This window comes from Saccostrea cucullata, unplaced genomic scaffold, assembly GCF_032062105.1.
Source record: "Saccostrea cucullata isolate Sc308-1 unplaced genomic scaffold, CSIRO_AGI_Scuc_v1 ctg663, whole genome shotgun sequence".
NCBI lineage: Eukaryota > Metazoa > Mollusca > Bivalvia > Ostreida > Ostreidae > Saccostrea > Saccostrea cuccullata.
In genome coordinates, this window is record NW_026925177.1 from 193,160 (window position 1) to 206,919 (window position 13,760).

The 13,760-nt window shown below is 33.7% G+C and overlaps 2 protein-coding genes across 3 annotated transcripts; one reads left to right on the plus strand and one right to left on the minus strand.

The window, feature by feature from the left end:
• Positions 1-273: 273 nt before the first annotated feature.
• LOC134268238 (core histone macro-H2A.1-like) lies at positions 274-6,562 on the plus strand. 2 transcript variants are annotated; one of them, XM_062750428.1, is made up of 8 exons: positions 274-506; positions 843-949; positions 1,443-1,673; positions 1,937-2,026; positions 2,323-2,413; positions 2,728-2,817; positions 3,646-3,826; positions 4,780-6,562. In XM_062750428.1, exons 1-8 carry the CDS (start codon positions 338-340, stop codon positions 4,940-4,942), a joined length of 1,122 nt encoding a protein of 373 aa, XP_062606412.1. In that variant the 5' UTR covers positions 274-337; the 3' UTR covers positions 4,943-6,562. The 2 variants fall into 2 exon arrangements, with proteins under 2 accessions (XP_062606412.1, XP_062606413.1); XM_062750429.1 differs by lacking the exon at positions 3,646-3,826 and adding an exon at positions 4,121-4,295.
• A 2,101-nt stretch (positions 6,563-8,663) lies between these two features.
• On the minus strand, positions 8,664-13,594 carry LOC134268242 (biogenesis of lysosome-related organelles complex 1 subunit 2-like). The gene is made up of 5 exons (XM_062750436.1): positions 13,495-13,594; positions 11,657-11,773; positions 11,444-11,563; positions 9,196-9,300; positions 8,664-8,815 (listed from the first exon to the last, which is right to left on the minus strand). Exons 1-5 carry the CDS (start codon positions 13,523-13,525, stop codon positions 8,784-8,786), a joined length of 405 nt encoding a protein of 134 aa, XP_062606420.1. The 5' UTR covers positions 13,526-13,594; the 3' UTR covers positions 8,664-8,783.
• Between the last annotated feature and the right edge of the window lie 166 nt (positions 13,595-13,760).

Genomic DNA, 13,760 nt, shown 5'->3' on the forward strand with positions numbered 1-13,760 from the left:
CGAAGTTGGTCAACTTTGACTTGAAATTAAAAACTATTTGCACATGAAATCAAAATTCTAACAAATACGTTCTCTAAAACCATTTATTATTAATCATTTCTGAGAACTTACATTATTGTAAGGTAATCCAATTTTTTGCAAAAACACTTTTTGTAAGAGCCCACTTTTCACGATTTTTCACCGTTTTTTATATAACTGCGCATGCGTTGGACTCGTTTTTTGGAGACTGAAATTCTCACTTCCGTTAACGCCGTTTTTGGAGTTCGTCTAGACTGACAAAACATTTGCGTTGCCCATTGGTCGCCCTAATTTTGCTGACAACATCAAAATAGTCAACATGTCAGCCAGAGGTGCAAAGAAGAAGAAGCCTACATCCAAATCTGCAAAAGCCGGTGTGCTTTTCCCCGTGGCTAGAATGCGACGGTACTTGAAAGGGATGACCCATCATTTCCGTATCGGAGCAGGTGCTCCCGTGTATATGGCAGCTGTCATCGAATATCTAACGGGTACTGTGAATGCATATCGTGGTCACGATATTTTGGAAATAGAATTGAATATAGTTTGGGCTTTATTTTGTTTGGGCCCTTGCAGTGTCATTGATGGATTGCAGAATGTCTGGATTTTGCATACGCCCATCACGTAGATGCAGTTGAGCTGCATCTTACAGGCGCGGATCCACCTTTTTTCTCAGTCTTTAAATTAATTTAAAACTTAGTATTTTTGATTATGCTTATTGAAGATTTTTTATATTGAATTTTACTTGTAATGAAATTAATTTTAAATGAAATTCCACATTCTTGTCAATGAATATGTCAGATTAATTTATTTATTTTGTCCTCTAGCTGAAATACTTGAGTTAGCAGGCAATGCAGCAAGAGACAATAAGAAGGGTAGGGTGACTCCCAGACACATACTTCTAGCTGTGGCTAATGATGAAGAATTGAAGCAGGTAAGGACTAAGGGTTAGAAAAAAGGACTCATGCAGGCCTCAGAAGCCTTGATTTGTACTTCTTTTACTTGAACATGTAAAAATTCAATACAAATATGGGTTAGGACAGCCCACAGAAGCCTCTTCTATTCAGAGGCCTAATTAGATGCACAGTAAATGTCACTGGCAGATTTAAAAGGGGATCTCTCCCGTTAAAATGTTCAAATTAGAACTAAAAGCAAAAACTTCATCTAAGAAGACTTTATTTTTGCCCTAAAAAATTACCAGAATCCAGGAGCTTCAAAGGCTTTTCTCTAGGGCTACACCTTAAAATTGGACCCTATTGGGGAATCAAGGACCAGACTCCCTGACCCTGAGTTAACAGCAGGCAACCCCCCCCCCCTTGACAATGAACCTAGCGGGGTCTACCATTGAATGCTTTCCCACATTAAAAAGAACTGATTGAAATATATACTATATAATGTTTTAATATCTTTCACTTTTTTATCCTCAGCTTTTGAAGCATGTGACTATTGCCTCAGGAGGAGTGTTGCCATGGATACACCATGAACTCCTCCACAGAAAGAGGGGAGGAATTCAGATTAAATCCCCCGTCACTACAGCTACCACCGCTGGCCCCAGTGCTCCTAAAAAACCTAAGGTGATTCCTGCAGCATCACCACCGCCATCCCCCACCAAAGGGGGAAAAGCTTCCGCCAAAGCCAAGGCCATTAAACCTCCAAAGGTACTAAGGGCACATGAATTAATTTTAGTAATTATAAATAACACAATAAAATCAATCATAGTATGAACACTGGTCCCTGTGATTCAAGATTTCAGAATACACATTATCTAGATAAGACAAGTTTTACTGTAATAGAAATACACAATAAATACTATACTGTACTGGATAGGAGAAAAATATGTAACACTGTAATTAAAAGGAAAAAACTATCATCAGGAGTTTTCTGTACCTGTGGTATAATTTTTTTTTTTATTGATTTATAGGGATTCAAACCTTCAGCTGATGCAGTGGCTGCCACTTCCGGCGGAGGATTCACCATCCTGTCGGAAAAGAAACTATTTTTAGGACAAAAGGTCTCAATAAAAAGTTCACTTCATAAACCTGGAATACAAGTATTCATTGCCTGAGTTGTCTGTTTCAATGTCAATTCAACTAAATTTAATGTTTATTTATGTGAATTCCACTTATTTGCTTGTTGTACTTGTATCATTTGTGCAGTTTATATAATTGCATGAATGCTCATCAGTAAGAATGTTTGTGCATTCATATTCCAATACAGGCCTATTAGAATAAAAGTTAATTGCATTAGCCATTTTCACAGCTGAAGTGTATGTTTATGCATATATTTAAATTGTGTATTACATTGTAGATGACAGTTATTCAGGGAGATTTGGTCAAAATAACTGCAGACAGTATCGTGCATCCCACTAGTAGTAACTTTTACATGGGTGGAGAAGTAGGTATGTATGTATAAACATTCCTTGGTAACAAATTTATACATGTCATACCAATCAGTATAACATGGTGTATGCGGAATGATGAATTACTGTAAAATCATATATTTTCATTGGATCATATTTTCAAGGTTTAAGGAAGAAATATGGGCTTTGATTTTGTGGTTGGAAAAGGTTTAGTAGTAATTGTGTATCAAATTTTACATTTCATGTTGCTCATAAATTCAAGGATCTATCCATACCATGAAAACAAAGAAAATTAAAGTCCCAGAAAAAGATATTGTTTCACAGTAGATGAAATTTTTTTTATCAATTTTCAGGACAAGCAATGGAAAAAGCTGGGGGTAAAGAGTTCAGAAAAGAAATTGATGATTTAAGCAAAGCTCACGGAAATCTAGACACAGCAGGAGGTAAATTTTTTCATTTTCAAAAATAATGATGTAAAAAATTTTTTTACTGACTTCATTTTTATGCAATAAAATATGGGTAAAAAAACTTTCCATAAGTGAAAAGTGAATACTTGAAAAGATGCAGTAAGTTAGGCCTGAAAAAAATGTGTCTTCAGGGTTTCCAGCTAAATCAATCTTTATAATCCTAGGAATGCTGGGTAGTTGGTAAATTTTGGAAAAGTTTCTGCTCAGAAAAATCTTCTTTTTTTTTTCTACTGCTTATGCATGCAAAAATAAACAGAAGAATACATAACATTTAGCAGTAAGAACAAATGCTTAACATGGAACAAACTATTTTTAAAATGCATTTTCGATAATCTTCAACTTTGTAGTTACTTTAATTGGAGACAAATTAACATAATTTTCAAGGAAATGCAAGAAATTTTTAATAAGTCTCGTTTTCAGATTTCATTATAAGTTATACATGTATAACTTGATATTGAAATCAAAGCATTTTATGTTGAGTTGTCATCAATTAATGAACAAAACATAAAATTCACATGATTTACTAAAACCTTGTACCATATATGTTCTACTGATATCTTAAAATTGTATTAATGCTGTAGTACCATATGTATTTGATGTTTTAAATTGTAAATTGCCAAGTTACATGTACATGTACTTGCATGAGACTTTTAAAATGATTCTGATTCAAACCAAGAAGCATGCAAGATAGTACATTTAATTTTATCAATGGCAAATTTCAGGTGTCAGAAGAAAGGCTCACAAGTCAGAAGAAATCACCATTTTAGTTTTTGCATGAAATAACAAATTTAGCCTTATTTACAGCTGCAATCTGCCCAGGCCATAACTTTCCTGCCAAGTTTGTAATCCATGTTAACAGCCCTACATGGAGCGGTGGTACTGGTAACTCACAGCAACTTTTGGAGAAAGCTGTAAAGAATGTTCTGAAACTAGCCGATGAGAAAAATCTTAAATCTATAGCCATTCCCTCTATAGGCAGTGGAAAGTAAGTTAGGACGGCACTTCATTGCATGCTTCAGGGTTTCTTGTGTGTCCTACAGTACAGTTCATAATTTGTGGAAAGAGAAGAAGTACATGTACAATATCTTAAAATGATTTTTTGGGTACATACAGAGGAACCAATATTTAGGTTGGGTACATAAAATAATGAAAAATTTGAACAAATTTTTTTTCTTATACTTTTCCATGAAATTTTTAACTGTATTTTGGACACAGCTGTACTGCTTAATAAGTATGGCCTCAGGTTTTTTTCTTCAACTATTTTGTTGTATTTATATAGCTGCCATATGTCCAGGTCACAATTTCCCCGCCAAATTTGTAATACACTGTCATGGCCCAACTTGGAAAACAAATGATGCTATGCAACTGTTAGATAAAACTGTTAAGAGTTGTTTAATGCTTGCTGAGGAAAAGAATTTGTCCAGCATTGCTTTCCCATCCATAGGCAGTGGACGGTAAGATAAGCAAGTGAAAGAAATGCATGTACACAAAGTGCGTAGAAATTCTAAAATGACATGTCTCGTTCTATATGTAGTACATGTATATAGCATATTTAAAGGGGCAACTTTTATAATGCTTAAAAGCCTAACTGGGTTACTGGGGCTTGATTTTATTCAGCTACATACCGGGTACATAAATACTTTTAATGGCTAGGTGCTTAATAGTAAGAACTTTATATTAAGAAGATGCATGCAATCATCACTGGTTTGTTGACATGTACAGGATGATGAATTATTCTACATTTTCTTATGTGTAAACAATATCATTGTAATATTGTATTTTAATGTATTTTGAAAGTTTACAAAATCATTAGGGTTTTTTCTGTAAATTGTAAAATAACTATTCAGTTTTCATTCTAAAATTTTCTGTCAAAAGTTACTCTTAGGATTACCTGCTATAATACATGTAGTTGTTTGAATTTGTATTCTTTTTTTTCAGTGCTGGATTCCCCAAGCAGACGGCAGCACAAATCATCCTAAGATCAATCAGTAATTACTTTACGACCTGTATGACGAGCTCACTCAAACAGGTCTACTTTGTGTTGTACGACTCGGAAAGTGTAGCTGTGTATACAAGTGAGCTCGGAAAGCTGGATTCCTAGACTAGGAATCGGCAGGCGTTTGTCTATGGAGCAATTATGTAGATGTGTGTGTTAAAAATTGAAGAGAACTTTCTTTGGTGTTGTACCTTTCTTTTCAATGTACTGTTGACTTTTCCTTGTTGGTCTGTAGTTTAGCATAGAATTTCCATGAATGAATTGTGAATGGTGCAATGCCATGATATTTTATTTTAGATGTACCGGTAAATGTAAGTAAAACTTGTTAAAAATTATTTTGTTAAGAGTGCATAGTTTTAATTATCATACAGATTATTTTTGCTTGCACGAACAAAAATTTTCATTAAGTATATATGATTCTTGAAATCCTGAAAAAAATGTATAGGAACAAGAGCTATCCCCTCCCACTTTTCAGAAATTATTTATGCCTTTAACAGTAATGTTTTTATAGGAAGGGAAAATCAGCAACAAATTATTATACTGTATTATTATTGAACAAACATTTTTTTATATAGAACTGAGGTAACTTACATTAAGTTTTTATTTACTTAAAAAGTATTTTATACTTGGATGCTTCAACACTGTCTACAATTTTCAATATTGAATTATGCTGTCAGTGAAATTGATGTCTTTGATTTCTTTTGTTCTTGATTATCTTCAAGGGAACAAATAACCTTACTGTTCATTTATTCATTTTCAATGTAATAGTGGTAAACACATGTAAATGCAAATTAATATTATATACAATTTGAATCAAAAAACAAAATCAATTGTGATTGTACTTCAAAAGAAAATATTGAAATTCAGAAATTTTTATGATGCACATATATTGTAATTCATATTTTCATTAAGCTTCATGTAGATGAAATGTGTATCATTTTATGAGAGAAAATACTATACATGTATAAACATCAACAAAGGCAGCACTCTCAAATTGTATGAAAGTTTTAGAAAGTGAGAATTCATTAACTCTCTACTATGTCATGCATGTCTTTGTGGAAAGTAAAATATCCTCATGTATTAAGATACTTGGAGACTGTAATTAAAGTTTTATCATAATTTATTCTTGTTAATGTTAAATTTTAAAATCAATATTGCAAGTTATCTAGGTTGGTTAGATTTGTGAAACCATGCAGGAATGTTCCTCTCTTGTTAATATTTATAAATCAATCTATAGTCTTAATAGGTGCCACATTTTAAAGTTTGTGATATGGTCGTTTTGTTAAGAAAGTTATTTATTTTTAAAGTTTTAAACTTTTCTGTGTTGGTGGTTGGAATTGTTTTATTGAAATTTTATTTATGTTATTTTTAAAAAGATGTTGGGTGAAATTTTACCTCCATGCTGGCATACAACATCTCTAAACTATTTAACTTGTGTATGTCACTTTCATAAAGCATGTGTTTTTAATGTAGTGTTACAGTAGTGATTGTTAAGACAAATAATGAGTTGCATTTTAACATCTTTAATTTTATGTTTTGTGTTTTAATCTTTTATGTATTAACTTGACAGTTTAAATGGAAGTCATTTTCATGGTTATGTTTTACACTGTATTAATGTAGATTCACTTTTCAAAAATGTTGAAAGTTGGATATGAAAACCACACTATATTGCACTAGACATAATTTTCTTTTTCACTAGTGAATAAATGAGTAGATTCCAAATCAGATGCGTGTATTGTATTTGATAGGTTTAGTTAAATTTAAACACTTAATCTTATGTGGCAGACAGCCAGGTTTGATTGCCAGTGAACAAATAGCTCAGTCGGTAGATTACCTGACAGGAGATACAGGGGGCCCAGGTTCGATTCCCGGTCTGGTCAGCTGCATTTTTCTCCTCACCCATTACATTTGGTGCCTTGCCATGCCCTGGAACTGACAGGAGAGAGGCCTGCCAGGGATGAGCTTGAGTCTTTTGGGGTTGAAGACCTTTGAGGAGGGTGGAATGTGGTGGTCAGATGGGTTCGATTGCCATTGGCCAGTTAGCCTTAACAACAGATTACTCATCTTTCAGATACTGTAAAATCACATATTTTCATGTGGTCAAATTTTCATGGTTTGAGGAAAAACTCTTGGTCCGTGGTGAATTGATTTCGTGGATGTAGAATTGTTGAGTAGATATGTATGTTAACATTTTACATTTCGTGGTGGACATGAATTCGTGGGTCTTTTCATACCTCGAAAACAACGAAAATTAAACCACAAAAAGGAGATGGGTGAACATGACGAGAGATAAGCCCATAGCGCAACAAACATGAAGGTGAAAAATAAAATCTCAATTTATATCAAAATTTTCCTTGATATTTCATCTAACATTAGAGTATACTTTATGTAAAATCTCTACAACTTGCACAAATCTCGTGAAGATTGAAGTTATCTGCCTATGAAATTTTATACACGGACGAAAGAGGACAAAACGAGTCATTTTTTCACACTATAACACTATTTTTCGATACGAGTGGGTCTTCTCTCCATTTTTTTGAAAGTGAATCCTCAAAGTTTGCATACAAACACACATATTTTGGTCTCCAAAATTATGGAGCAAAGACCCACTATGCCCTAAAAAGATAATTTTATGACAAAACTTTCGTATCTTTTCGAGAAATAATTGAAGTCCCTTAAGTCAATGGTCATATCACAAACATAATTTAAATGCCCCACTTCATCAGGAATTGTGTAGTGTAGTGGTTAGCATGCTAGTCTCGGTAGAGAATGTACCTCCGGATTTTTATTGACAGGGTTCGAATCCAATGAATATACCACATAATTTTTTTTTTATAAAAGAATAAATTTGAACAAAAAATTTTCCTCAAAACTTTTTGTTTATCATGATTTCATAAAAATCAATGATGATAATTTTACTCTAAATACTAAATTTACAATTTGAATATGAGTTTTATATATCTGAAGCTAGTGGGCTTTCTGCACACTAAGTTCACCCATCATCTTTGTGATTCCACAGTAAATACATATGGCTTAACCCAGTATGACTGATTGTTAGGGAATGTTTACTCCTCCTAGGCACCTGATCCCACCTCTGGAATTTCCAGGAGTGTTTTATGCCCTTTTCACAGATATGTATTGTTTGTAGACTTTTTCAAGATCAGTCTCTTGTTTAGTTATCTTCATCACTATCATGGACATCTAACAAGACCTCTTTTCCATGTTAATAGATGTACGCCATTCTACAAAACTAATGAAATTCATGGCACCAAGCTTATAGTTAAAGCTCCTGGGCAGGGCTTAGTTGGTCATATACTGAAAATACATTGCACCTGTGAAAAAACTTTCATTTACTCATGGACATCATGCAGGCAAATTGATGAATGATTTTCCTAGAAGCAGTCAGTCTTTTTACAAAATCAAGACAGGAGTTGGTCTAAGCGTTAAAATTTTTGATGAGACAAAACTTACAGTGACCATAACTTGAAAAACTACTAATACTTGAGTGGCCATAAGTGGGCATTAAAGTCAATAGGTCAAATTAATGCCATTGTCGCAAGTCAGGTTTTGTGTCCATTTTATTCCCACAAACCTGTGGCTGTATGAGACAAAATTCTCTTGTTCTCATGAATATTCATAAATGCTTTTAACCAATGAAGTTTGTTGGAATAGAATGGACACAAAACCTGTGGTTTGCAACGATAACTTAATGCATGCTTGAGTGTACTTTAAATTCTTGTAAAAAATTTTCAAGTCATCAATGTCAAAGAATTTACAATGACTAACACTACATACTTATAATACAAATTGAAATTACAATAAACAGTAAGTTGGGTTATATTTATTTAAAAAAATATATACAATATAAACAACAATCAACAGACAATTAACCTGGAACATAGATAAAAATTATTGCACTTATTATATGGAATGTTTTTGTACTGGTTCATCTCTTTTCCAAGGCTTTAAATTTACTCTCTGAAATAAAAAAAATAATTTGTGCAAGATTTCAAATAAACAAGAACACATGTATATGTATAACTGTATACATGTATGGGATAGTACTTGTATAATAAAATTGATGATAACAACAATATAGAAACTTGCTACCACTAAAATTTTCATTACAGGCATATACATATACATGTAATATAAATACATGTACAATAACAATGGAAATCTTTCCACAAGAAAAGTTAGAAAACAATTGTCAGTGTGCTTTCATCTTTCAGAAGGCAATACTGTTTTTAACAAATTTCAAAATAGGCTACATTATAAGCCTTTATTAAAGAATATGAATTTTTTTTCTCAGTAAACCATAATAATTATCTTGGACAATAAAAGATTTTCATACAAACCTAACCGCTTGGAATAGTTATCCAGTTTATACGCTGCTTGTTCTAGTGCTGTCACATTCTCATCAATCTGATTGATTTGTTCCAAGTAAGGTTGAAGGTTACTATCTGCAAAAACAATGTAACACACCTATAACCAATACTATCCACAACCTTACATTATATATCAATGAGAGAAGTCATGAAGGTGCTTCAGTCTAAGAGAATACCTTATAAGAATAATGAGGTTTACTGTTTTCGCAATATACTTCTAGTATGTAAAAAGTTATGGTAGACTGACACAGGTAATACACACGTGAAATATGAACAACATATCTTTGATATATTAGAAAATTTGGTCAAATTCAAGGTCAACACCACTGGGTACAAATCAATATAATTTGGAAAAGTCTTGGTCAGAGGTAAAGAATTAATGTTGTTCAAGGTTATTTGGGAAAAAACTGAAGTAAATTTGAAAGATCTTCTCATGAGTTTACACATGAAAGTCCTATTTCCAAAGTTATAACCTAGGTTATAGGATTTTGTAACAGACTTTCAGATGGACAAAATGAGTATAATGTCCCCTCACTCTCAAAAGGCAACCGATATATAACTTGAAAATAAAACAAGAGGCCCACAGGTATTATAGGTCACCTGAGTATCGTGCAACAACTTTCAAACAATTAAAATTGGTTCATGTTTTAAACCAGAGGCCATGAAATTCACAATTTTGAAAGAGGCACCATATTGCTTATCATAATTATAAACTTAGCATGCTTACTCTATCTACCTAATACCCAGATGTAGATCAGAGTAACAAAGAGAAAATGCACTTCCACTTTATAACCAGTTGTGCACCTCATCCCAAAGGAACCACTGACCCTGGGGCCACATATTTCAAAATTTTGCAAATTTTATCATAAAATGGTTGATTAATACTAAAGAGCAGATTTCAAAGCATTAATTTATTTTCAGACTATGACCCCCCCTCCCCCCTCCCGACCAGGGGGCATAAAAAATAACCATTTTGCTAGATGCACCTTTCTTCATCATAAATATATATACTTGGATCATTGGCATAAACCCAGGAGCAAAGGAAAAGATTTTCAAAGAATTAATGCATTTTCACTATATAATCATTAGAGCCCCACCTTAATACCAGAACCCCTGATCCTGGGGCCATAAAATCCACAATTTTGGAAGAGACAATCTTTCTTAACATAACTATGAACTTAATTAGTTTATTTAATACCCAGAAGCAGAGAAAACGATTTTCAAAGAATTAATGCATTTCACTATCTGATCAATAGAGCCCCGCTCTAACACCAGAACCCCTGACCCTGGGGCCACAAAATTCACAATTTTGGAAGAGGCACTCTTGCTCAACATAACTATGTGTTTACCCCGGTAGTTAGTTCATTCAATACCCAGAAGCAGAGAAGAAGATTTTCAAAGAATAAATGCATTTTCACTATATATGATCAAAAGAGCCCCACCCTAACACCATAACCCCTGACCCTGGGGCCATAAAATTCACAATTTTGGTAGAGGCACTATTGCTCAACATAACTATTTACTTAGTTAGTTTACTTAATACCCAAGAGCAGAGAAGAAGATTTTCAAAGAATAAATGCATTTTCACTATATGATCAATAGAGCCCCGCCCTAACACTAGAACCCCTGACCCTGGGGCCATAAAATTCACAATTTTGGTAGAGGTACTCTTGCTCAACATAACTATATACTTAGTTAGTTTACTTAATACCCAACAGCAGAGAAGAAGATTTTCAAAGAAATAATGCATTTTCACTATATAATCTATATAGCCCCGCCCTAGCACAAAAACCCCGACCCAGGGGCCATGAATTTCACAACTTTGGTAGAGGACTCAATGCTCATTACATTCATGCCAACAGTTTGCCTGCTTGATGTCCAGGAGTAAAGAAGAAGATTTTTAAAGATTGCAATAATTTTGGTGGTTTTGGCCCCACCCCTCAGGCCCCAGGGGGGCGGGGACCATAAAATTCATAATTTTTGTTCCCCTTCACCCATAAGTGCTGTATACCAAATTTGGTTGAAATTGGTTCAGTGGTTTCAGAGAAGAAGCTGAAAATGTTCAAATGTTAACACACGACGGACGACGACGGACGACGACGGACAAAAGCAGATAGCAATAGGTCACCTGAGTTACTCAGGTGACCTAATAAAATAGAGTGCATTTTAATGCGTGGATAAACTTATCTAAATAGGAAGAGTTAACTCAATGACTTACATTTCTCATTGAGTTCCTGGAGTCCTTTACTGATGTTTTCTGTAAATTCTTTCATATCGGTGTACTTTGTAATTGTGATTCTATTGAGTGTTTCCAGGAGCTTGTAGTCTTCAATTGTTCCTACAATGTCCAAAAACATAAAAAATAAGTCTTCAAATAAGAGAATTGTATACTTTCTAGAAAACTTTGACATGCCAGTAGTGTTTAAGGTACCTTCAAGTTCTCCATGCAGATACTCGGCTGACTTTTGGAATGTTTCACGACATAGCTGTACTACATCAGGGGGTGGGGGCTCCTTAACCTCCTCAGCTACTTCCACTTCTACTTTCTCTAACAATGGAATGTAAACTTTTATGATAATTTATAGGGTTTACCGTTATATAAGTATTAGAAGATTATTCTTGCAATATTACTTATATCATGACATTTGATACTAAATTTTGTAATACCGGTAATTTAATTTTAAGACACCCTTAACAAATGCAAAGTTTGTTATAAACATACACGTGCGAAGCTAAAAATAAGCAATGAATCAATAAACAAATTACACATTAAAATATAACTGAAATGTTTAATTTTCTTCCCTGGTACTGTTCTATCGAAATATTTTAGAAACATCATGGCAGAAGTAGGTTTTAAAACAATTACGATCGACAAAACGTTTTTAATAATGTGTTCTGGTATTAGTTAAAGCGTCTATATCTGTATATGAGGCCTAAAAAAAAAAAAGTTTGTTTCCTGTAACCCGACCGACCCATTAAAATTAACCCCAGGTGGATTTTTTTTCTGACAAATGGCAAAACTGAGTTTGATCAATCAGCTGACTCCATTTATTTTGAAAAAAAATTAGCTTGTAGCTAATATATGTCAACCTAGTTTACATTTACCTTAAATATGAAGAATAAACATTAATGTAACAACAATTTCCCCCTATAACTTTCTGAAGTTCGTTTTCTGCTGCTAGGCAGTCAATTTGGATGCCATTTTGGGTGTCCACTGTAAATATGACACCTGGTATATTCAGTCCGGGGATGTTTAACCATTCATAAGAAAAAAAAAAAAAAAAGAATTCCCTACCGACCCTTAATTTTTAGGGAATGTTACAGGAAACAAACATATTTTTTTTTAAGCCTGATGAAATGGAAAATATTAAATTTAAAACCCAACCAAAACAAACCTTGGACAAACAGACCGATTTTACTACCGGTAGTTAGTACGGCTGACTTCGATCATGAACTGTTGTTGAACTAGAGTAACATCGAACCCGATATAGTTTAACTGGAGTGACATAATTTTCCTACCATAGTTCTACCTCGTGTTTTCGTTGGTAGAACTATGGTAGAAAAATAACGTAACTCCAGTTAAACTATATCCGGTTTGATGATACTCTAGTTCAACAACAGTTACTCAAGTTCATGATCGAAGTCAGCCTACATTGGACTATTAAGATTTTCACCTGTTTCGTCCGACGGACTGGTGCTTTTGGAATAGACTGCCTTTTAAAGGTAAGAAACGAATTTTTTTTGTAGTGATAAAGACTTAAAAGGGTGTCCAAGGAAAAAAGTTAAAGCGGGCATCTACTTTATTTCAGCCCATACTGATTGAAACGAGCGGTCGAAGTCAGGGCAAAAAACCCGAATTACGTTGTATAGGATTGCTCTGAGATCAGTGAGATGTCAAAGTCGACACCAGACCAAAATTTTACTCTCTACCACATCTCGCTGAGATTAGGGAATGTACTTTAAACCTTGACAACCACGCCGAGGGTATAAAAGCTCATCTCGACTTCGTCTAAAAACTAAGTTAGTATCTGCACTCGCCCTTACAGTCGCACTGTCAACATGTTATAATGGATCAAAAATTTATAAAAGAAACAAGTGCCTTTGATTTGAACCATCAATACAGACTCCAGTGTTTTTTTGTCTTTTGATAACCAACAAATACAAAGAAAGACATTCTCAGTGGGTACTCAGGGTTGTGAGTAATTATTCTGATTAATTGAAAACATATATACACGGCAGCATAGAGAACTATTGCATTAAGAAAATAACCTTTTTCTTCTTTCGTTTGCTCATCTGCCATCTTTTATCTTAGATTGAAGTTAACTCTTCCCTGAAAATGTCGCATTTGAGTGGTAAAGGAATTTGTACTATAAGCTAGTTTTTTATTTCTTAATATCTTATATCATTTCACTATATTTTTATAAATGAGAAGGTCTCATAATGACAAATTCATGAAATTTTGCAAACCATTTTGTGGTAGAATTGTCTATCATTTACATACATCATTAAAAAAAAATATTATTTTCATTGCTAAC